Source organism: Antechinus flavipes, chromosome 6 (assembly GCF_016432865.1).
Source record: "Antechinus flavipes isolate AdamAnt ecotype Samford, QLD, Australia chromosome 6, AdamAnt_v2, whole genome shotgun sequence".
NCBI classification, from domain to species: domain Eukaryota; kingdom Metazoa; phylum Chordata; class Mammalia; order Dasyuromorphia; family Dasyuridae; genus Antechinus; species Antechinus flavipes.
Window position 1 is genome coordinate 151,095,782 of NC_067403.1, and position 26,435 is coordinate 151,122,216.

The 26,435-nt window shown below is 35.2% G+C and overlaps 1 protein-coding gene across 1 annotated transcript; it reads right to left on the reverse strand.

Annotated features, from left to right (window-relative positions):
- Window positions 1–4,691: 4,691 nt before the first annotated feature.
- Window positions 4,692–24,565, reverse strand: LOC127541244 (all-trans-retinol dehydrogenase [NAD(+)] ADH7). The gene is made up of 9 exons (XM_051966483.1): window positions 24,452–24,565; window positions 20,101–20,202; window positions 16,485–16,623; window positions 14,237–14,324; window positions 13,922–14,138; window positions 11,095–11,355; window positions 9,596–9,731; window positions 7,057–7,195; window positions 4,692–5,306 (listed from the first exon to the last, which is right to left on the reverse strand). Exons 1-9 carry the CDS (start codon window positions 24,467–24,469, stop codon window positions 5,282–5,284), a joined length of 1,125 nt encoding a protein of 374 aa, XP_051822443.1. The 5' UTR covers window positions 24,470–24,565; the 3' UTR covers window positions 4,692–5,281.
- Window positions 24,566–26,435: the final 1,870 nt, after the last annotated feature.

Here is a 26,435-nt window from a genome sequence, read left to right on the forward strand (position 1 = left end):
CTCTTTTTCTCCCTTTTTTAACTTTGGGGTTCTTCTGACATATCCACTTCTATAACATGTCCTCTCCTCCAATGCTTCTCCTTTCCCCTACATTATTTATAAATTACTTCATAGTTACTATCTTATAAAAAGTGCAAATTATAAGAATTAGTGTTTTGTTATAATGGATTGTATGCCAAAAAATATATTTTCTAGAGAAAGATTAGAGTTTGGTGTTATTTTCCAGAATTCATATTTTTTACTTTTTCACCATTTTCTAGGAACACTGCCCTCCAAAAATTAAAATTGATTATATTAAAATAATATCTGTTTTTATTATATTTTATTTTGTAAAATATTTCCCAATTACATTTTAATCTGGTTCAGACTTCACTAAGGAATATTATAGGCCTGAGTGGGCCCGTGGGCTATTTGTTTAGTATCTCTACATTATTAAGGCTCTATGAAGATCTCCATATTACTCTTAGGAATTTCAAGGAATGCCAAAATAGGTAAGACTAGAGTCAACAGAAGGAAATACTGAAAGGAAATACTGAAAAGGTTTACTTAGCCAGAAACTTTCCCTGCTAAATTAATAGTCTCCAAATCAAAATGAATAGTTAGAATGCATTTTTCTAAAGTCCATGGGGGGGCAGCTAGGTGGGACAATGAATAGAGCAGGGGCCCTGAAGTCAGGAATATCTGAGCTCAAATATGGCCTCAAAAACTTACCCTACCATGTGCTGCTAGGCTAATCATTTAACCCCAGATGTCTCCCCCTAAAAGTACATAATGAAATTGAAGAAAGTAACTTAAATGCAGGGATTTCTCTTATAAGATAACCCCAAAGGAAATACAGTTTTTCATTTGGTTGATTAAAAAAACAACATTATGGACTTTTTAAAGCAAATTTCCCTTTTAAGGGATCTTAGTTTTTTTCATGTATAAAGAGAGTGGTTTGGACTAAATTACATTATCTCAAATTTGGAAGAACCTTTGATTTTAAGATGTAGAATCTTAGAAATCATAGAATATCATAGTTTATCCTTGACTCATGTCTACAAACTAAATTATATAGAGCCTGCTTTTATAGTGAGTCTGCATTTAGAAGGGAAGTTGTGAAAATATGCTAATATCTCCCAGCTGGAGAGAACTCCTTTTTTTTTTTTTTTCTGAGGTAATAGGGGTGACTTGCCCAAGGTCACACAGGTAGGAAGTGTTAAGTGAATGAGGTCACATTTGAACTCAGGTCCGCCTGACTTCAGGGATTCTGGAAAAATTCTTTAATGATGTGTTAGGAGAAGAGAAAGAGGAATGGTGGGGGGAGAGTCCAGCCCTATGCTAGAAATGGGTTTCTTTAGTTCCCACTTGAGTTCTAAAGATAAAAACACAAAGACACTTAGTAACACACAGGTGTTATCTGTGTATATTTTTTTGTGAATTTTTGTGTATATTATTTGTGAAAAATAATATTAAATTTATCATAGGTATTTCATAACAAAAATTATTTTTTGGAGGAAATCACAAAGGGAAGTAAGATTGAGGCGGATGAAAAACTGATAATGCGAGGGAAGTATCTGATTCCTTCCAAAAGCAGTAATCCTGAGGGGGTAAAGCCTATAGTATCCTGACATCTTTTCTATCCTAATAGTGTAAAAAGATACCAGAGTGGACAGAGTCAGCTTTAAAGCCTGCCAGATTCAGATTGAAGTCTCAACTCTGCCATATCCTTGTCCATTTTGTATCCTGCCTCTTCTCTCCTCTGCAAAGTAATACTAGCATTTTGAAGGTAATTTATCTATAGCAAAGTAAATTTTTTTGAAATTTTTGAAAATTTTCCCTCAATCCTTTATTCTGAGAGATAAGGAGGAAGTGCTTTTAAGTCTGGGGGACAGCCAGGGCAAAGGCACACAAGTAGGAAATGAAGTTTTGTGGATGAGCAATAATAAAAAGATCAGTGTGAGTGGCCCATAGAGCATGTGAAAAGGAGGAATGTATAAGTCTTTTGTTTATTGTTGTTCAGTCATGGCCGACTCTTCACGAGCCCATTTGAAGTTTCCTGGGCAAAGACACAGAGTAGTTTGCAATATTCTTCTCCAGCTCATTTTACAGATGAAGAAACTGAGGTAAACAGAGTTAAGTGACCTATTCAGGGTCACACAGATAGTGTCTGAGGTTGGATTTGAATTCAGTTCTTCCTGACTTCAGGCCCAAAGTTTTAGCCATTAAGCCACCTAATTACAACGTGTAAAGCTAGAAAGGTAGGATAGAGTCAAGTTGTAAAAAAATTTCTAAGTCATAAATAGAGTTTACATTTGATCCTAGAGATAATAGGAATACCATTTGAGAAGGAGAGTGTCATGATCAGACTTGTGTTTTAGGAAAGTCCCTTTAGCAGCTAAGCAGAGGGTGGGCTCAAAAATAGGATTAGACATAAGGGAAGATGACCAGTTAATGAGCTACTGGTCCAGGATAAAAGTTACAAATAGCAGTTTATCATTGGCTAAATTGAATGGAAAAAAAGCACATATAGGCAAGAGATATTATGGAGAAAGAATGGAGAAGATATAGCAAATGACTGACTATATTGGGAGAGAGAAAATGAAGCATTTAGAAAAGTGACAACTTTGAGGAGTACAGAAAGATGGTGATATCCTTGGCTGTAATAGCTAAGTTTGGAAGAGGGGATGGGCTTGGGGAAAAGATAATAGATTCTGATTTGCACATGTTGAGTTTGATGTACCTATAAGTCACCCAGTTGGAAATGTTGAATGGAGTAATTAGTTGTGATGCAACTAGAGGAGCTCAGGGTAAAACTGGGACTATACATACAAATTAGAAAGCTAGGGCAGTTAGGTGGTGTGGTGATGGTGCCCTGGAATCAGAAGGACTTGAGTTCAAATCCAGCCTCAGATATTTACTAGCTGTGGATCCTGAATGAGTTACTTAATCCCATTTGACTCCAAAAGAAAAAAAAAAGGAATTCATGTAAAGAATAAAATTAAAACTATAGAAAATGACAAGATCAACATTGAGAAAATATATAGAGAAAAAAAAGAGGATCCAGGACAGAGCCTAAAGGATACCCACCTTTAAGCATAAAGAGATGGATAGTCATCCAGTATATTAGGCTCAAAGGAGCTGTCAGAAAGAGAGGAGGAGAACATGAAAATCTACCAAGAAGACAGTATAAGTTACAGATTATTATCTGTATCAAAAGAGGAAATTTCCATAGGAAACTCCTCACATTGGTGAAATTTTAGGCCCACAACAAAATATTAGAAAACAAACAAAAAAATCACCATTCCACTCTCAACCCCACAATTACCAATAAAACATTTTGGAAAATGGGTCTTTTCATTAAGAATACTTAACACCAATGAATCAGGCAAATCTCTGAATTTATAAACAGCAAAATATGGCTTACTATAGGGAATTTCCATATTGTGAGTCCCTTGTTCTTATAAAATCTTAAATCTAGAGAAAATCCTGTCCTCTGTCTTGGAGATGACAGAAAATAATATATTACACTTATTCCTTCCACATCATGACTTACTCCATCACAATTTTATTATATTAGGGGTCAGCATAAAAAATTAAATGGGAATTTTTGGGGAGTTTTACAGAAGCTGCAGGTAACATGCAAAATCCATGATACAACACAGAAAAAGTATTTTTAGTAACATTGACTTATATCTAACATGACCAAATACTTAATCCAAAATTTGTAAATAAGGTACTGTAAGCACTACAAAAAATAATAATAAATCAGAATTCTGCTATGGTATGAAGAGAGGACCAAAATATTTTACATGAATTTTTCAGATTGTAGGGACACTGAACTTCTAATGCCTACAATGTGGAAGAAATAACTATCTATATTGAAGCCCCATGTGAGTGCTTCCCTACAGTGTCCTCTTGGAGAAAGAAAGACAAACAACAATGCAAATGTCTCAGTATTTTATAATTGTTTCTTACCTCCACAAGCTGGAGAATCTGACTTAGAGGGCTAACTCTGGGGCTATCAACTGAGGACCATTCTCATTAAGCATAAAGGAGTTCATTATCAGACTTTTGTTAGTCCATGGAATTCAATACAATGTAAGGTGAGTTTGCTTTCCATCAGTGAAGGAAGTGTGTACATGAATAAAATGCCTGATTTCTCAAAATGTTAAAGCAAGAACGATCTCAAAGTCATTTATGACACATAAATCCTGGACCTAAAAGTACTGGATGACTTATAGGTAGTGGACTAATTTCTGTATGGGCAAGTACTTGTGAAAATACCATGCATAATTTCCTATCCAGAAAACTATATATGCATATGTTAACTTGCAAATTGTCAGTGTGAAATGTCACTTCTGATATGCAATTCCAAATGGTGAAAAGGCATTTTTTTTGGTGAGAGTCCTTGTAGAAATACTTTCTTTTCTCCAATTCCATATTCTCCTTTTTCATTTCCATTGCATTATTTCATAATGCTTTTTGGACTGAATTAGAAAAATATGCAATGCACATGAAGTCAGCTCCCCAGTAATCAGGATAGTGCGAGGCACAGAAAATGGGTTTAATAAAGACACATTGAATTGAATTGAAATGGGTAGTATGCTTTCCTTAAATTAAGACATAAATATATCTGTGTATATTACATATGCATATAAATATATATCCACACATCTATTTCTAATGGAAGCAAAAATAATAAGATAAAGTTGCTTAACAGATTAAATTTATTTTAAAAAACATATCTAAAAAAATATCCACCTACTTTAATAAATAAAGGAAAAAAAGAAAGGAGAAATCAAGTCTAGGATTTTTATGGAGTAAATATGACTCGAAAAATCTTCCAGAGCTTCATTTAGCATCGTCCAACTCCATCCAATGACTTGCTTGGAACGAATGTTGGAAATTCTTGAAGGAGTAATCTTTTAAGTTCTTATTGCTTTTTTACTCAAAAATCCTGGGATTCCACTTAAAATTCCTATTTCAGTCAGAAGTGTGAACTTATACCTTTTACTGATGTTTTACTGATGTTAATCTAGGATGACCTACTTTCTACAAATTAAAAAATAACAACATGAATACCCTGCTACTATCTCAGATAAACTGAATGATATCAATGACAATGTTTAATTACTTATTTTGAAAAAAAAGTTTATTTATTCCAAGGTACTTAATTTCTGTTTTGCGTTCAACTCATATGAGATAACAAATGTTTTCCATCATAGTTATGTGAAAGCGAAATATCAGAGAAAAAGCCATGTGCTGATAGATCCACATATACTTTCTGCCTCTTAGGAGCTCACATCAGAAGGACTGATCGAATGCTGAAATAGAAAATGTCAGATATTGTTAATATCTTGTTTCTATATCCTTTAATAAAAAGTAACAGTACCAAGTCCTGATTAAACCAGGATATATCCCTTTCCTAGTATGCACTAGTATGCACATAGATAATAAATACAGTATATCTTTAAATAAAAGATGGACCTAGAAGACCAATTAGGAAAGTTCAGTAGGAAGCTTATAGAGGTCAATGAAGCTATATTAGCAGATCTCCAGATCTGTAACAAATGATGCATTTAAAATCCAAAACCGGGACTCATTTTTCACACATGGAATGTGAAGGGTATGAATTAAATTAGCTCTAGAGTCTGTCCAATATCTAAATCTGCTACCTATGTACCATTACTTTCCAGGAAAACACAATGTACAGCTGTTGAGGCAATGGTTTTACAAAGAAGAGGAACTGGCATAGAGCAATGGGTTTTTCTGATAAAAACTGGTTTCCTCTTCTCTTATTCAAATAAGAGATTACAGTCTCCTAAATGAGATGCCATTAAATGCAGATAGAATGTTGACATTCAAAATGGAAACCTCTGTCCACAGAATTTCTGGCCTTTACCTAGAGTAGAAAGACCAGGCTCAGCTACTGCTCTGGTCTATTCCTTTTCTGTAAAATAAAAAGATTAGGAGAAGTTTCTAAATTGTGCATACTATTTGAGCCAGTGTTACTATTGCTAAGTCTACATACAAGCAGAGGAACTTTATGTTCAAAAGTACTTAAAACAGTTTGTAGTGATGAAGAATTGAGAATGAAATGAAAGCCCATTAATTAGGGAATGGCTGAGCAAGGTATGGAATATGAATATTATAGAATAGTATCATGTTATAAGAAACAATCAAGGGTATGTTTTTTCAGAGAAACTTTGGAATACTTTTAAGAACTGATATATAGTAAAATGAATAGAACCCAGAAAACAAATTGTAATAACAGCAAAATTGCAAAAACAACTCTGAAGGACTTAAATATTGGGATCAATACAATTCTAGGGGATTCATAATGAATCCTAGAAAAACTTTCTGACAGAGAAGTGATAAACTCAGAGTACAAATGATTGGGACAAAATTTATGGATTGGATGGACCAATGGAGAAATTGTTTTTGATTGACCCTACATTTTTGTGATAAAAATTCATTTTACTTTTCTTTTTCAATTGTGGGTGAGAATATAAAGAGGAGAAATGGCGTATTTGAGCTAATTTTTAAAAATTTAAATAAAATTCAAATCATTAATGTACAAGTCATTTGCATCCTTGTTCCCTTTCATCTTCCTAGTCAAGGTACCTCAAGAATTCTCACTTACTACAAACATCACAAGTTATCCTATAAGATCATAACTCAGAGACTTTAACCCTCATCAAGGTCAACCCTATCACTATACATAGAAAGAAACATGAAGTGACTCACCATTCATGTTGTCACATTTGAAATCAAGTCAATGACTTTATATCTAGCATCCTTTCTACTACACTAAACCCAGGTAAGATCATCAAAATGGCCTTCAATTTTGTGAAAGAAACAGTACTTAATAGATCCAAATGAATGGAAAAAACATACACAAAATGCCAAGGAAAGTATATATTCACCTAGGATAAGTCAATATTAATTTTAAAAGAACTTTTTTAATTTTTGAGGCCTCAAATTGTAGCATATCATATGTATCAAATGATCAATTTACAAATGATATATTGTACAAAGTGCATTTTTTGTTATTATCAACTTTAAAACACATACCTTTCTCCTTTGTAGAGTAGCTCAAATCCTTCCTTGACTTTATTAAAAGGTAAAACATGGGTTATTAGCTGGTCCAAGTCAAATTTCTTTGACATGAAGTCAGACACTAGTTTTGGGATGTCATCTTTGCTTTTCCATCCTTAAAAAATTAAATATCAGTATTTTATTATTTATGTAATTTTCAAAAAGCAGTCAGCAAACAAATAGTTATTTAGTGCTTACTATGTGCCAAGAATGGATTGGGGGCATCAAGGAAAGCAATGAGTCTCTGCACAAAGACTTCACATTTCCATGATCTGCAGAGCGCTAGATGGATTGGCTTGGCTAGGCAAGACTTACAGAATAAATGGCTAAGAACTGCACAGGATGAGAATGTGTGTGTGTGGTTTAATGAAGGTGGTAGAGTAGGTAACATTTGAATTCAGATCTTCATCTCCAGACCCAGTGCTTTAATTCACTATGGCACTAGCTAACCTAAAAGGTAGGGAAATATAAGGCAAATCCCAGAGAAAAGTAGGAAATTATCCTAAACATTGAAACTAAGCAAGAAGTGCAAACAAAATGATGATGGATGCTTAAGGAGAGGGGAGCCAAACAGTAATATCTGACTGTAATTAATAGCCTAGTTGTGGGTTGAAGGCAGAGACCCACTCATGAAACAGAATAATAAAGAGCTTTTATATCTATTACAATCACCCAAGCCTCTTTCTGTGAAGTCTGACATTGTATATAAAAATTTAAAAATATGTAAAAATTAAATGTAATTAAATTAATGTAAATTAAATATGTAAAAATTAAAACTTACGAATAATGGAGAGGTAAGAGTTTTTTTGAGTTTTAAATCAAAATTTTAGACTTTCTGTCCAATCCAATGTTAGAGAACTGTTCCCTAAGAAAGGAGACCAATGCCATCTGCTGGAAGACAACAGACCTGCGGTGGGCTAATAAAATGAAAACTCAACACTAGGAAACAGGGACAATGCACCAATGATGAAATGACCATCACCTGCTGGAAGCTTGAGAGTGCTCCAGCAGGAAAGATAGCAACTGGAAACACTGATGGGAAGCAGTTACTGGTGATACTGGTGGAGAACAAAATTATACAAATCTCTTAAGGAAGAAGGCTGTTCACTTTGGTTTTATTCCTTGGACTCACATGCAAGGTCTTAAATTTTCATTGATTAGTAAAAATAAACAAAAGTATGAATGCTTGAAGTTTGTACTGTAAGGTGTAGTTGGTGATTACCCTTTGGGCATATCATATACTAAATTTCCCAGAACAGCAAAGTGGGGATTTGAGTCACAGAAATCCCTAAAGTATAACCAGGACATCGAGTCTAGAGAAAATGAAACATGCTGAAATTGTAAATTTCTCAAGGACAAGGATGCCATAAATACTTCATTTAACCATATACTGAACTCAGAGAATGTCAGAGCCTCAATAACAAAGAAAGGTAGTTAGGGAGTATTGCTAGATAAATTTTCATGTATATTACTTTCCCTTTTCTCCCATTTTATCATTTATTTCAAAGAAGTCCTACTTGTAGAGTAGTATGGTCATTAAGGCAGCTAGATGGCTCAGTGGATGGTGTCCTGGGTCTGGAGTCAAGAAGGTGTTAGGTCAAATATGACCTCAGACAGATAGTAGCTATGTAACTCTGGGCAAATCATTTAATTTCTGTTTGTCTTAATCACCCGGAAAAGGAAATGGCAAACCATTCCAGTATCTTTGCCAAGGTGCAGAATATTTCCTATAATGTCAGACATGGCTAATGCATTATTTTAGTGAACTTCCCAACTCCCTTTCTTTTTTCTTCTTTGCTATGGAGGATAGCTCTCTAACTATGCTCCATTTGGAAAATATACTTAGGAGTGAGATGAAGGTAAAAGAAATCAATAAAAAATTAACATACAAATTACTTATAGTCAGAGAAATGTTTTCTAGGAAAAATATTTCTATGGACTAACTCAAAATGAACTAAACCTTTTGAAAACTTGAGTTAGAAGAGGCAATATTGAGATAGCAATCAGTATAAGTCTAATTATTTTCCTCTTTTTGATATTCTTGTTATACTTCTCATTTTGTTTTCTAACTGTCAGTTGAAGAATTTCCTTTTTTCATTTTGTCAGTGACATGTTTCTTAATATATTATGAGATCATAGACTTTCACTTGGCAAAGGAAAGTATGAGAATGCCAAGTCTTTTCTATTTGTGTACCAATATTCTTTTCATTCTAAAAAATGCCACAGATATTGTGACCCCCTTTCTGATTTGAGTTCCCTATATATATTTCTTTCCTGGATCTGTACCTCACTCTGTGAATTATCATTCCTCATTAGAATAGAAGTTACTTGAGAGAAGGGAATATCTTTTCTTTTCCCTCTCCTCTTCTCTCTTCTCCTTTCCTCTCTCCTCTCTTTTTTCCTTCTTTCCTTTCTTTTCCTTCCCTTTCCTTCTTGTATTTGTATAGCCAATGCTATACTCATACAATTCCTCACACATATCTGAATGAATACCTCCCATTTCTTAATCACGTACCTCCAAAAACACATCCTTTCCAGGTGCGGCCAGTGAATAGCAGCATGGGATCGTAGGTGAGCATTTTAGATGATGGAGGAGCTCCTACCACCACACTAGTCCCATAGCTCATATGGCAGGAAGCCAGGGCATCAATCTAATGTGTAAATGAAAGAGAAAAAAGTGTGTTTCTTACAGTGACTATCAGAGTGGAAAAAGGATCTTTGTTTTGATCTATTACTATAAATTAGCAAAGTCCCCCAAATTAATGAATCAACAAATTTCTTTTCAGAGCTTACTATTTGCCAGGTACTGGGCTAAATAATGAGTATGCTGAACATGAAGTGGTTCCTGCCTTTCAGCATCCTACTTTCAAGTATATGGTTGGGGGGGGGGGGGGGGAGGACGAAGGTGACATGTTCACTTATAAATATAAAAAATCTATAAAGTCAATAATTAGAGATAATTTGTATGTTGGGGTGGGGAAAATGTGCTAATAGCTGGGAAATCAGGAAAAGCTACATGAAAAAATGCTGTGGTTAAGCTGAGATTTAAGAAGACTTTGCACTTCTATGAAGTAGAGGCAAAGAGCCTATTCCAGGCTTGAGGAATCACCTGTTAAAAAAAATTAAAATTCATGTCTTTAAAAAATTAAGCCACATGCTTACATAATTGTAATTTCTTGCAAAACGAAACCCATTTTAAATATCATAAAGACCTTGCAACCCTTGATCTTCTCACTATAAAAATTTTCCTCCAGAAGACAAGAAACAGAAAGAAGTCATAGGATCACGAATTTAGAGCTAGAAAGAATTTTAGGATTATTTGAAAGTATACTCCTCATTTTATAGATGAAGACACTGAGGTTCAGAGAGGTAAGAATTTCTCCTAGGGTCCCAAGGTAGCCTGTGGCAGAGTCAGGATTTAAATTCAGGTATAGTGGGTCAGAGTTCAGCATTTTTTCTACAATATCAGGGTGGGATTTTTTAAAAATTCCATTTTCTCAATATTTCCCTCCCTTTTGCCTTTCTTCCCTCCTTCCTTTCCTCCCTCCTTCTTCCCTTCCTTTCCTCTTTCCTTCCTTCCCTCCTTTTCTTCCTTCTCTTCTTCTTTCCCTCCTCACCCCCTTTCCTTTTTTTTCCTTTCTTCCTTTCCTCTTTCCCTCCCTCTCTTCCTCCTTCCTTCCTTCCTTTTCTCCCTCCCTCCTTCCTTCTTTTCCTCTCTTTCCTTGCTGTATTATCTCTTTCTAGCAGAATATAAGTTCCTTAAGAATAAGCACTGACTCTCTTTTGAATTTGGAATTCTGAAAACTAGCCCTATACTTGCACATGCTTCCTTAATTCTTGTTGAGCAACTGAAACTGACAAACTCAGTTTTTGTCTGGATAAGATCTGTGTCTTAAGGACCCTTTTAAATAAATCAAATTATTGAAAGGTAAAGTCTATCATTGCTCAACTTTGACCTGAGGTTGACCATTTAGCTGAGCCCCTCCAAATCCTCCATTCTTGCTGACGACTTACCATGGTTTCAAGGCGCCCAACAACTTCAAAGGTATACCCGACAGAGTTGTTAGTCATTTCACTCAGTACTTCATTGATGGGCTTTGTGTAGTCCTTAGGGTTGATGCACTCAGTGGCTCCTACAGACTTGGCTTTATCAAATTTGTCTTTGTTAAGGTCAATTCCAATGATCCTGGAAGCACCAGCTGCTTTACAGCCCATAATAACTGAGAGACCAACTCCTCCCAGCCCAAAGACAGCACAGGTAGATCCAGGAGTGACCTATGTGATGAAAAAATACAGGAGTTTAGTAAGTAATGATTGTAGCAATAAAGGTGAGATTATAGTAAGTCTGGAATATTGGAAAACATGAAATCTACAGCACAACTAGCTTATTGTAGCCACTAATAAAATGATTCTAATAGTGACATTTTCAAAGGATTAAAAACATAGACAATTCAGATATCAAAGATGGAGCAATCTACATTCTATCTGTTGCCTCAAAAATTTTCATGAAAGGAAAACATATGTGGTTACTTATGGAGGAAGAACTCATATTGTAAGTAAGTAAGTAATCTTACTTAAATTTCCATCAGATATCCCTTGATCCCCCTATTCCAATATCCTCTATCTCTGCCCCTTTTTATATTTACTCTGAATATATTATTTCCCATTATAGAAGTTAAACTCCTTTAGGGCAGATGTGATTTCACTTATTAATTACTCTTTATATTTTCAGGCTCTAGCTCACTGCCTGGTGTATTGTAGGCCTTTAATAGCTGCTTGTTGATTGATTGGCTTCTGTTTGTCACAATATTTCTACAGATCCATGACTTCAATGATAATGGTATTCCTATGGTGAAAATAAATAACAGTACAACTATAATTGATCATTCTTTCAGATTCTTGCCCATATCTTTTCATAAAGTCTATATGGAAAAAACTATCCATTACCCTGAAGAACTTTAAGTAGGCCTGTTTACGTTCAGTGGAGACTAGTACATTCTTTCAGCTGTCTATAATCAATATTTCTCATTTTACCAATCATAAATTGTCTCAGAGCCATCTTTTTACACTAATATGGGACACAAGTGAACAAGATCCAATACATTAAAATAAGACAAATATTAATTAAGCATCAACTACATGGAATACAACAAAGAGACAGGAAAATGGAAAGCAAAGGAGTTGTAGTCATTCTGATAACAAATAGTTTATTCTTGATTTATTCTGAGATGATCTCAAGCTGTTTTCTAGGATTAAGAAGTGACTAGCCATTAACATTGGATTGTCCAAAAAAGATGGCTCAGAAATAAATAATTAGTGTATAAATGAATTGATATTGATTATTGGTATCCTCCAAAAGACACAAAAAAGAAGGTATAAAAAAGTCACCAGATCTTCCATTGTAGTTATGATAGACAAAATGAACAGAAAGACAACTGAACCAATGCTATGTCTTTGAAAAAATAGTTTTTCCCTGCTGGTACTAAATTAACTTCTTTTTGTTAACTGTTTCTACAAGTGTCTTATTTCATTCCAATTCTGAGTATGCATTATCATAGATTTGGTTAAGATCTGAAATTTCTAGGGTTTGTGTTCTGTGGAGCATGGACTTTGAAAACCCAGGGCCAGATCTATGAAGAGCCTCAGAGGAATAGAACATCCTACAAAGAGATTTCTAGCCATAAAAAGGTTAGTGATAGAATATATAGAATGCTGGATCTAGGGATTGGGTCTCAGAAACTTAAGAGTTGTGTGAGCCTTGGCAAGACATTTAACTGCTATCTGCCTCTAACACCTACCTCTCAGAATTCCTGTAAAGATTAAATATTGTAAAATGTTTAGCATAATTCTCCAGCACATAGAAGGCACTTCATAAATACTTATTACCTTTCTTTATTATCGTCATCATATATCAATAATCAAATTGAGATTTATAGAGTGCCTAACAACTGTATTGCTTAACACCTTATGTCCCAATGTTTATCACTTTCACGCTGTCACTATAAGAAAGAGATAATTACCATATTAGGATAACTACCATTTTGTATTTTTAAAAAATGTTTTCAAGGGCTGCTGTGGCAAACTAATTCAAAATTAAATGGTCAGGCTACTGGTGATGAGATTTTCTGTATCTAGGTAGGTAGGTCTTTGGATAGTCAGTGTATTGGTAGGACAGTACTAGAAACGTAGTAAAACCTATCAGACCTTGAGCTCTGCTGATATAGTTCTTAAGAACCCATATAAATAAGGAGAGGCTTTGGAATAGACTGGATGGAAGAAATTTTTAGTTTAAAACAATTATTCTTATTGTGCCCAACTTATGCAAAATATAATATTTTGAGAACATAATTTTCTAAACCATATTTCTGACTTTAATAGAAACCTATTATAGGTGTTGACTCCCTCATTAGAATATGATCTCCTGTGGGGCAGGGATTATATTTCATCTGTTTCCCCCATATTTTGCTCATAATGACTACTTATTTTTTCACTTATTTCTTCACTCAATTCATTGATTTATTCATGCATCCATAAACACATTTCTTTTATGACACATGAAATTCATCCAAATCATCAACATATAGTAGAGACTTTCTAATGCCAAAATCATCAATAAATGAAGAATAAGAATTTCAGCTTTTGTTTATATTTTCAGTTTTTGTTTACATTTGTGGAAACAAAGGCATCTGGATAATTACCTGGATTTTTTCATTCTTCAGGTATCTGGTATTTTACAAAATAGCTGAGTGTACCTTGTGTTTTGAACCTTTAGCATCTACACATATATTTATTATGCCAAGAAAAACATTTTTCATAAGAATTAAGTCTTGCACATCCTTACCTGGGCAGTTTTCACTGCAGCCCCGTAACCAGTGGAAAATCCACAGCCAATCAAACACACCTTCTCAGGAGGAGCAGCAGCATCAATTTTAGCCACTGAACTTTCCTCCACCACTGTGTATTCAGAGAAGGTACTAGTGTTCATGAAGTGATAGACGGGTTTCCCTCTGCAGGTAAATCTGGTTGTACCATCTGACAAAACACCCTTTCCTGTAACACTGTTCAATATATAAAAGACACCAATAGATGAATTCAGCTTAAATATTAATTAGTAATGGAACAATTAAAATGAAATCTCAATAGAAATGACACTCACTCAGCCTTCACACACAAATTGCCATTAGGATTTATGCAGGAGGAACATTTTCCACACTGTGGTAGAAAGAGTGGGATGACTTTATCTCCTATAAGAGAAAAGATAAATATATAAAACTTTGCTTAGGAATTACCATTGAAAATAGCCAAATTAATAAAGATTTTTGGGGGCATTTATCGTATGCTTGGCACCCATGATAGGTGCTTGGGGATTGTGGGTGTGTTTGGAGTAATATAAAGAAGTACAAAATGTAGGCTCTGTCTACAAGAAACCATCTTCTGGGGTAGAGACAATTCTTCCATGTTATGGAAATGCTAATTTTATTTCTTTAAGTTTGGAATAAAATAAAACTTAGGTAAGCAGCAGAACTGATATTTAACACTCAGGTCCTTAGACTGCATGTTGATGCTCTGATTATTTAGTAGAACAAAGCAAAGTAACAAATGAAATAAGTTCAAATCAAAATCTGTTTGAGGGGTGGAATATATGTATATATGTAGATATATATTGAATTTATTAAAATGGCAATAATTTCTAATCAATGCTTTAATAACTAATGTGTAGCTTATTCAGCCAATTAACGAATTGTATTTAGGCTGAGGGGAGAGATTTAATAAAAGAGAATTCATATCCCAGGCACCTGAAGCTACAAATTAAAGTGAGTTGGTAGAATTGCTCTGAGGAATGTTATACAATTAAAGAAAACTATTTCACAACTTATATTTTTAGAGAATTTGAGATATTGAATTGCCTGCCTAGAGTTACATAACAAATATATACCAGAAACAGAATGTGAATTCAGGACACCCTGACACAGAAGCTAACTATTCATCTTTCTATCTCTATCCATTATTTCTCAGAGGCATAACAGCCCTTTTTGCAGAAGCAGAAAACTGGCCATAAAATGAATGTCCTTTGTTGGAATATTTAAACGAATAGTGGAATGTAAATATAATGGAATTTAATAATGTTGCAAGAAAAGAGGAATATGAGGGATTTAGAAAAATATGGAAATATCTGTGTGAGGAAAAGGAGTCCCATGGTTTGGAATGTAAACACAAAGCGTTAAGGATATGTTTGTTATCTCACCTATGAGTCTACATCCTGATACCTTTATGAAATGTGAACACCTGTCTTATTGAGCCTAGAATGGAATACAGTGATAGGACAAACAAAAAATGATAGCTACACAGAGGCAGCTAGAGATTGAAATGGATAACTTAATTTTAATTGGCCCAATTTCCTCAACTGTAAAATGGATAATAATACTTCCTATCCCTCAAGGATCAAATAAGATAATATTTATAAAGCACTAATCACAATTTCTGATACATAGCAAATATTTAATAAATGCTTATTTCCTTCCTCCCTTTTTCCTTCTCTCTCCTTCCTTCCTTCCTTCCTTCCTTCCTCCTTCCTTCAATCCTTCCTTCCTTCATTTTTTCCCTTCACCTTAGCCAGAAGCTGCTTATGGAATAGTAGCTGGTGCAGAGAGAGGGAGGAAAGAGAATTATCAGTCTATGTCTCTGGGGAGACATACATTATAGACAAATAGGAATAAACAGAGATGGTTCTGTAAGTGGAGTATGGGGTGTGGGGTGGGGAGGAAGCAGTTTCAAAGAGTGTGACCCCATCAACAGAAAAGAAAATAAGAGCAAGATGGAGACCAGTCCCTGAAAACCCAGCTGAATAGTCTGCCCAACGAAGGGCAACTGCAGGAGCTCTGTAAGAAGAAAGGCCTTCCAGACCCTGTGTTGTCAGTTCGGAACTGCCTTTGTCAAAGGTGTATCCTATACATGTATCTTATCATTATTATACTCTAAGCCCAAACCTACTCTTACTATAGACAACATTGTAACTGTTTGTGGGAGAGAAGGCCCAGGTTTATGGGCAAAGCAAGGATATATTATACCTACTTTTCTTGCTCTGACTTTTCAGTAATTGAAAATATAATTTCAATATTATTCAATCTTGTAATCTTTTTTTCTATCTTAAGATACCTCAGAAATCTGATAAAGACCATGATTCCTTCTCAGAATAAGGTTTTTAAATGTACATAAGAAAATATATAGAGAATTACAAAGAAACCAACACTGAAACACAACTTCTTGTGCACACTTTTTTCATTATATGATGTTTTGGAAGTTTTGTTCTATTTTGTTTCATAAATTTAAAAGAAAAGAAATACAATGATTAAAAATTGTTTTTGAAAAACAATAGACCCAAGGGTTAAAAATTCCTGCCTCACCTGGTTTCACTGTAGTGACACCTTCCCCAATACTCTCTACAATCCCAGCTGCTTCATGTCCCACAATTACGGGAAACTTAGTGGTCATTGCTCCACTGATTACATGGTCATCTGTACGGCAGATCCCTGTGGCCAGGATCTACAAGGAAAAAAAAAGTAGCTTTTGAGCTGAATTTTGAAGAGTACTAAGTGGGAAAGATGAGGAAGAAATGTAGTTCTGGTACTAACTCATGTAGAGGGAATCTGTAACATTATGTAAAGAACACAGAAAATAGGTCAGTTTGACTGGAACACAGCACATATTAAAGGCAATAATGTGAAATCACTCTGGATTAACTATGTGGAGTCAGATTGTGAAGAATTTAACTATCAAGAAGAAGAATGTTGCATTTTATCATAAAGGCTAAAACTTCTTCAGGTTCAGACTGAGTTTTTAGAAATGTAAATTCAGTAATTCCTTGGAGAATGAACTAGGTAAGGGAGAGACAATACCAATAATGGGACTCTAGCAAAGTCCAAGTGAGAGATGAAGAACAATTAAGTGGTGCATGCAAATTTGGCAGAATGTTCCTGAGGAAGAATCAAGACTTATCCATAGGGAATTAGAGAAAGTGGGGAATTGGAATTGTATTTCTTTGAGTTTGCACTCTGAATGACTAGAAGGGAGAAGGTGCCCTTGATAAAAATAGAAGTATGAGGCTAAAGGATGGTACTAGAGCAGGGGGATGTAAATTCAGATTTGGACATATTGAATTAGAGAGGTTAATAGGATACACAAAAGGAGAGATTTCCTTGGGTGTTGGTCTTGCAGGAATCAAACTCAGAAGCAAAAAAAGAGTGGGTACAGTAAATGAATTTTCACATGACTTGCATATAGTTTTCTGTTCAGATAATAATTGAAAATATGGGAGGTGATAAGGTCACAGTGAAACTTTAGAGAAAGGAGGGAAAAGAATAGAGTTGTGATATGGAGTCGAACACTCAGATACAGAGTGAGAAATGAGTAATGACTGAGCAGGAGCAGTCAAAGAGGTAAAAAGAGAACCAGAATAAAGTCATTGGAGGTAGTCAGTAGTGACAAATGCTATCAAGAAATCATATATGATAGGAACCAGAAATGATACTTAAGATTTATTGACAAAGAGAATAGTCACCCTTGAAAAATAAAAAAGTAATATTATAAAATTGTAGGAACACACTTGGTGACTTATGAAAATACAGCTCCTTCCTACCCCAACTTCTTTGCAGAGTTGGGACCTCTCTGAATGTTGAATTTTGCATGTAAGATTGAATTTTTTTTCAAAGATTGATCTGTTTTGTTAAATATTTTTCTTGTTATTTTCCTTTTGAAAAATTCCCTATAATAAAAAAGTTCTCTTGGAAGGAAAGGAAAAGGATACAGGAGAAATGAAGGTATTGTGGAAGGAAAAAAGGATTAATGAAATCTATTTGAAAATAGAAGAATGGAAAAAAAACTAGTGCTTTTTGAAAATGAGCTGTTTTGTTGGTACTGTGCTGGAGGCAATGGAAGCAACAAGTATCCATAGTTTTACTAAGAGTTTGACTGTGAGAGGGAAGAGAAATGTGGAAAAAAAGAGTTTGGAGAATATAAATCAAGTTTCAGTTTTTAAAGGATTGAGAGTCTGGGCATGTTTGTAAGTATTAGGCAAGGTACTGCAGAAAACTAAAATACTAGAAAGAACTGAGGAATGGAGCAGCAAGTTCTCAGAGGAGACAGGATGAACTGAGACCAAGAGCATAAATGGAGGGGTGAGCCTTGGCAAGGAGAAAGGCAACCTTTTTCTGGCCCAGCAAAGGAGGCTGGTTTGGGGAATGGTGTGGAGAGTGTTTGAGGAATAGAATCAAGAACAAGAGGGAGTATACCAAAGATAGACTCAATATTTTCAATAAAGTATAATTATGCTCTGCTGAGAGAAAGAAGGATATTATACTGTAGGTAGCTCTAGGAGAAAAGAAATGGTTTGAAAGAGATATTTTAGGGAAAGCCCAAAGTCAATCAAGGCAGAAGAAAAGGATTACTATGCAAAAGAGAGAGGAATGGTTAGGATTAGAGAACAGCAATTTGGAATGGATTCTGTCAGCACAGTTGTGTGATTTCTTGTGCCAGGATTTCATAGCATGAGAATGAAAAAGAGCAAACCAGTGTTGGCCTTAGCCCAGAGTTCATTATTTAGAAAGGGATGATAGGACAAAGGAGCAAGAAATTCAAGTATAGAAGACAGTACAGTTATGTTTCTAATGTTCAATAAGAAATATTTCATGACTAGCTGAGTCTGAGGACCTTTTGCAAAAAATAAACAACAACAACAAAACCATTACTTTTCAGTATTATTAGGGTGCTTTTTCAATAAATATTTAGTAGGAGAAAGATTCCTTAATCCAGCACAAATATGCAAATGAAACCTATGTTTCATCCATCAAAGGCAGGGCAGGGCAGGGCAGGGCAGGACAGGGTGGGGCAGTGCAGAGAAGAAAAGAGAAGGGAAGGGAAAGAAGGGAAGGAGAGGGAAAGAGAGGGGAGGGGAGGAGAGGAGAGGAGGAAAGAGAAGGGCAGGACAGGGGAGGGAAGGGAAGGGCAAGGGGAGGGGAAGGAAAAGTTTAAGTGACTTGCTCAGACCCATTTATCTTAAGTGATGGAAACTCAAGTTTTCCTAACTGGTAATTCCCAACAACCTTTAAAAAAAGTTTGACTTTTTCTTTTCCTAGTAGAAGTTTGAGTTTGGTAAACAGTATTGCAATTTCTTAAAAACAATCCCACCTGCTTGCTCACTCATTTAATTCTGGAATCAACTCATGCATTTTCTGTGTACATCCAAGATATAGACATACATATGTGTGTTTACATATGCATGTGTTATGTATATGTGTATTTAAGTATGTGTATATATGTACGTATTGCTGGATGAACTCTTCAAGGTTAGGTTTTCCATTTAACTAAACAAAGACTAAATTTCAAGCAGGATTAGGACATGATGCATTCCCTATCCATTTGGTTATCCTGTGTAAATTGTTAGGCCAAACTCTTTGGAATGGTTACATACCTTTTCTTGGAGGTTTTACAATTTTTCCGGGCTCAGAGAATCCTTCATAATGTCCTCAATGGAAAGGAACATTTAGAAGATCCTTTTATCTTTAGGGATTTCCCTTGAATCTTTAACTTGAACAATATTCTGGATCTGCATTATGGCAATGATCAACACCCTAGGAAAGCATACATCTACCTGTTTTATAGCTCATTTGATATTAATGATAAGATTGTATTGGGGGAATGGGGAAAAAGAAAGACAGAGACAGAGAGAACAGAACAGACCAGAAGAGAGAGAAAAGGAAAGAAGAGAAGGAGAAAGAAAAGTAGCTTACTTCCAATGAGGCTTTTTTTCTTTATATCAGGAATCCCATATTGGCTATCTGAGTTTGTTCCTATATAACTCTAAGTCTCTAAATTGCCGACGTGCTAATCTGCATTGGAAGATTGGGGGTTGGAGGGAGGACAGTTCCCTATAAGTTCATTGATAATTCTTTGACAGTTCCCTAGAAGAAAGAAATCTCAGGCCTTTTCTTAGGAAAAAAAAGGCAAAATTAGGATTGTCCGTACCTTAATTCGAACTTCACCAGCTTTCGGTGGGGCAACTTCCACTTCCTCAATAGAAAAAGGTTGTTTCACGCCCCATAATACAGCAGCTTTGCATTTGATTACCTAAAAAAATAACAGGAACATATTTGTGTGACATATTCATGTACTAATAAATCTTGGCCTCTTATTAACCTAAGCATGGAAAACTCCACTGCAAAAAAGGAATGATTGAACAAATTATGATATATGATTGTGATGGAAACATATTGTGGTATAAGAAATAATGAGTTCAATGATCTTGGAAACACATGGATAGACTTGTACAAAATAATGAAAAGTGGAAAGAACAGGACCAAGACAACATTATACATAGTAATAACAATATTGTTTTAAGCACTTTGAGCAACTAAGTCATTTTGACTATTATATATATACCCAAATGAACTACAAACAACATATGAAGGAAGATACTATCTACTTCCAGAGAAAGAACTGATAAATAGAAGTATGAATAGAATGATTTTACACACACACACACACACACACACACACACACACACACACATACATATATATGTGTGTGTATATATATAGTTTATACATATAAATATATGTGTATGCACATATTTGTATCTAACAATCATCTCTAGGATGGGTTGGAGAGAAAAAAAGGAAGAAAAGAATTCACATGATTTATTATATATTTAAAAATAAAAGCAAGTACAGCTAGGCAATGGATAAAGCACCAGCCCTGAAGTCAGGAAGACCTGAGTTCAAATATGGTCTCAGTCACTTAACACTTCCTGGCTGTATAACCCTGGGCAAGTCACTTAACCTCCATTGCCTCAGCAAAAAAAAAAAAAAAAAAAAGTAATAGCAAGTTGTATAGATTTGCAGTTTTACCCACAATCATTTTTTTTTTATTACTATTATACTATGTTATGGAAGTACTTGAATAATTTTTTTTTAAGAGAAGCATTCTATCAGAGTGGACTACTCAGCTAATCTTCCTCAAGACCAGGATTTTTCCCATGCATTGCAAGATACAAAACTACTATAATTCTAGAAATACATGTCCCTTTGAAGGCTGGAGACATTGGCATGAAAAGCATTTGGTAGAAAGAAAAAATGAACATATAACTTTCAGTAAAACCATCGGTTTAGAAGTGTAAGAAAGGAAGAAGCTGCAAATCAGAAACACCTTAGAATTGCTGAACCTGGGAGCTGTCTTCCAGGTAGGGCTGGTCTACCAGCCAGCAGCTTCTACATCCAAAGGATTCATCCCACATCTACTCAAATAGAACTATCACTTCCTCCCTTCTTTGTGTCCTATTAGCTGACATAATATTTCACCAGTTAGGGATCCAGTTAGGTTAAGGGGAATCTTCTTTTTAAAATGCAAATACTTACTTTCAATCACTAACATATTAGAGTTAAATATTATTAAGATCCTATTATATGCTAGGTGATATGATGTGTTAGAGATAGAAATAGGCAAAAAAAAAAAAAAAAAAAAAAGTCAAAGCGCTTACACAGAGATAACAGAAAATACCTAACACTTGTGTGTGGTGAAAAAAGTCAGAAAAGTTCAAGCATAATGCTGCCACATGGGAATTAGGACAGTTCTGAACTTTTCCCCCTGTTTAAATGGGTGGTTAAAAGTTCATAACTCCACTGCCCAATAAGAGGGACAGAGGATGATGGTGGGGTGGAACCCCAAGGCTGATGGGATCTTCTCCTATGAGCTTCCTGGGTGAAAGTCAGAGAAGCCCCAAGACAGCACAGTAAGGTGAATTCTCTCAATCAGCTTTCTTGCCTCCTAACTTCCAGCAAAGGTCAGCATCCTTGGAGGAACTGGGCTTTTGATTGCAGAATGTTAACAGCTATTTTTGCATCCTAGCACCTTTTGTAGTAAAGGGTGGTCCAGGTGGGTTACTGTGTGGGAGACACAAGGGCAGTAGTGTGAGAGAATTGGTGACTGAAGTCTCACTGAGAGGTGATTTAGGAGAAAGAAGGAGTCTGAAACTGAGGCAGGAAGAAGCTTTGCCTACTTTGGAATTTTACCAAGGCCAGCCCTACCTTTTGAGGTATGGAAAAGACCCTGGCAGAGGCTCTCAGGAAAGTGATGGTTATCACACTATTTGAAGCAAGCAAGCTGGCTGATGTCAGAGTCAACCAGTCAGTCACTTAGTGCTCATTCTTCCTAGTTCTTGAGGTGCTGGGGTATGTGCTGCTGGTAGATGCCTGAATCCCTGCTCATCATCTTCAGCCATTTTTCTAGTCCTTCTGTCTTCTCATCCACTTCAATAAGAACTTCTCCTATTTGTCCCTGGTCTTTTTCTGCTATAGAGATATTTGTGTCCATAAAAATTATGTGGTGCCTAAAAACACAAGTTGTGCTAAGTGGACTACAAGACGATATATTCCTGGAAGAAAAGAATTAGGGGGAAATGGCAGATGTACTAAAGAATGCTTAGGTCTAGTTTTAGTGCCTTCAGAACTAGTTTTCACATAAAAAGGAGCTGCAAACAGAAAGAAATGAACAAAAATAAGTGAAAAACAACCTTTCAGAATCCAAAACATCTGTAGAGAGATTTCCCAAAGAAATAAAAGAGTGAAAGGAGAAGGCAGAAGGGATGAGACATCCATGCTAGATCCACCTTAGCAACAGGTGGGAAAATGTGAAAAGACAGGCATATGGAGGATCTGCATAAACATTCCTCATGGAAGAAAGTGTCAGAGCAGCCACTATGGCTTGCTTTCTATGCTGGTCCCAAGGGAGTTAACTCCATAGTCTCTTTCCTTAAAGGTGAGAACCTTTGCTGCCTGTACTCTGGAAAAAATGTCTCATTGGCTTGTATGTAACCTTGGGTAGAAAAAGTTTAAGATTAGGTGAGATTTAAGGGCCATCAGGAGATCTGATCATAAGTCCATAAACTTCTTGTTAGTAATTCATTCACAAAAAGATAGCATTCAGAAGAGCTTAAGTTAACTCATGAAAATTAGCATAGGACTTAAGAGTGCAGTTACCAGATTCATCTAATCTTTACATTAATTAGCTAGTCTCAAAATTAACCAGATTCAGGTGTTCCCAGTACATCCATCCATCAAACTCATTCTCAACATTTCAAACCCTAAGGTTAGGATTATATTTATGAACATATCTGATTTTCAAACATTATCTATGGCATAAAAAGAATTCATGAAGAAAAAATACTTTTTCAAATAATAGATCGATGTCAAAATTAGTGAATAATTGACTGATTGTACTTCAGTTATAGCCTTGGTTTGATAAAAATTATATGGTCCTTTAAGATATTCTTGTATTCTAGTTCTTCTAGACCTCTGCCAAAAGAAATAAATACTGAAAATCTTTTTGAACTGGATCCAATCTCTGATATTTAAGCATCTTTTTGTTTTCGATTATATGAACTTGCAAGAAACAATATAGGATGGCAAGAAAACAAATACTACTTTGGTTTAGAAAAGCGTTGAACTGTTCTTAGACAAATGCCTTAAACTCCTTGAACTGCAGTTTACTAACTTTTGAAATGAGATCAATAGATTTGCTTCTATTGGTTTTACCTGGTTGTTTTTAGAACTATATTTAATATCTGAGAAAGCTTTGCAAACTCTAAAACTCTACCAATTCTTAATTTGGGGGTTTATGATCCTGTTTTGGGAAGTTTTTTACATTTCAATAAAAATTTTTATCCTATGCATTTTTATGTTGTCTATTTAAAAATACCATTCTGAGAAATCCATGGGCTTCAGATACCTAAAGAATCCATCATACACACAAACAAGATTAAGAACCTCTTTCCTTTCCTCAAGCTCAGTTATTTTTTTGCTTACATAAACAACTCTCAAATGAGAACCATCCTTACTTTTTATCCTCATATACATAATTGATAAAATCATATCCTTAAGTAACCTCATGGGCTTGTCCAGACTTTTGGTGCTGTTATAGTTTTGATTTCTATTTTTTGCATAACATCACTTAACTGTATCAGAATACAACAGTCAGAGCTGAAAGTGTTAACATTCCAGTGAAAACAACTTAAAATACATTCCTTCACTCCTAGAGAAAGGACTCCTTTCCCTATTATCATTCCATTTATAGGTTCCATTTTCATCCTGTGGCAATTGGAAGTCCTAATACATATATATATAATTTATTTATCGTTTATTTATATGTATACTACACTACAGAGACAGACAGACAGACAGACAGAAGACACTAAATGTTTGCCTGCCTAGGCAAACCTATTCTAAAAATTCACTTCCTTAAATAAATAATTCAGATGCTAGAAGGTTGCAAAGTTACTCTTCTCAACAGTTTGTGATGAAGATACAGAAATCTTTTGCTTACTTTTCCTGCAGTGCTCATCTTGCCTCTTTCTCTTAGCTTTGGCCTTCAGTAGTCCTCTGATCAATGTCTCGACTTCCTTGTGTGGGAACTAGCATGCCTTCAGATAAATATTCTTTTTCAAAGCAACGCCTTCAAAAATATGACTCACAGCCTTTAAGCTCTTCCTCTCATGATCTGGTCCCACCCCTTGAAATTATGAAATTTTTCAAGGAAAGAAAAAAAAGAACAACCAATATTTGATGCATCTAAAGGAACTAAGATTTTAGAATTAATGGTGAAGAATAATGGAAATACCTTTTTTACTTTTATAGCTACATGAAGCCAAAACTATTCAGACCACACCCTGAGAACTTAAAACCCAAGCATTTTCTTAAGCAGTTTTTTTTTTTTAAGTATCAGATATTAAGAGTTGTTTCCTCTTGTTCTGTTCTAATCATTCACCTCAAGCCCCCACTGACTATAACCTACAGACAATATGATTTTTGAACATATGAACATATGAATGTATTAATGTGGTGCAGTCCTTAGAAAGGATATAGCAATAACCCTAAGGCACTTGGCTTTGAGAGTGATGTAATTGGAAATGATGTATTTTTTCCCTTAGGCTATCCTGCCCCAATTTATTCTATATAAGAGGATCCTGAACTCACAAATATTGCTGGCTGTTAAATAACAGTTTGTTAGTAATAATAGGGTTTCTGAGACTAATGACCAATAGTAAAAAGGTGTTTAAAGTTGACACAAACACAGAACAGAATTAGGCATCTGCCACTTGATCTAGTGACATTTGGGGCCTAAAAACACATGCTCAGAGAATCATGAATACTGTACCTGCACACCAAGTCAGTACCAGACCACTCCTCAACTTCACTTCTTAGCCATATAATTCACATATCAATTACACGAAGCACCTGTTTTCTCTAAATTTTCCCTAAAAGTTTATCTTCCTGATCCTGATTTTTTGCTGACTTCTTTTAGAACTTAGTCCACTTTGACTGGCATTACAGTTATAGTAAACTTTGCTCCTTGACTTGAAGATGGGTCCCAGCCTGCAAATTCTTTTGATATACCTTTTAACATCAGTTTGGAACCCCATTTTGGGGGTCCCATTGAATTCCAACAGTTTTACAACTATTACATCTTTTCCAAATAGGAAAAGGAGGTCATGGAGAGATAATCCTGCTCAACAGAGGATTATTAAACTGAGAAAAAGATGAGAGTCACCAACTTTAAGATGAATCTGCTATGTGATAATTTGTGAACAATATGGATTTCTTTAGACTATGCCTTCAGAATTCCTTAGGCCAGCACCCCTATTCTAGTTCTGGATAAGTATGTTTCCCAAGCTATTCTCTGGATAAGGAGAAATGAAGTTGAAACTGTACTTACTCAAGAACTTGTTGTTGCTGATATCATTCCTCCTGATTTTATAAAATTTTATAAAAAGTTTCTGCTCTGAGTAAATATTTGAACATTTCAGTATTCTTCTGGGCCTGTGACTTTTAACATGACAACCCTCAATGAGACATGATCCTACCAAATTTAAAAAAAAAAAAACAAAAACTATGTGGGACAAGTCAGCCAAAAAGTTAAAATACTAAAAATTTAAGTCTCCACATTTGAATCTAATTAGTAATAAAAACAATAATAATTGATTAATATTTATATGGTGGTTACTATGTGCCAGGTACCATGCTAAGTATTTAAGGTGATTATCTCATTTGATCCTCACAACAACCCTGGGAGGGTAAATATTTTACTACTTTACATGTGAGGAAACTGAGGCAAACAGGGTTAAGTGACTTGGCCAGGATCATATACAGTTAGTGAGTGAATCTAAGATTAGATTTGAACTCAGGTACGTCTGACTCCAGGTGATATCTCTATTTATTGTACCACCTGCAACCAATTTCATTAAGATTGGGGGAAGACGGGATATTATGGAAGCTCATCTGGAATTTAGAGCAGTTCGATCTGGCTCAGG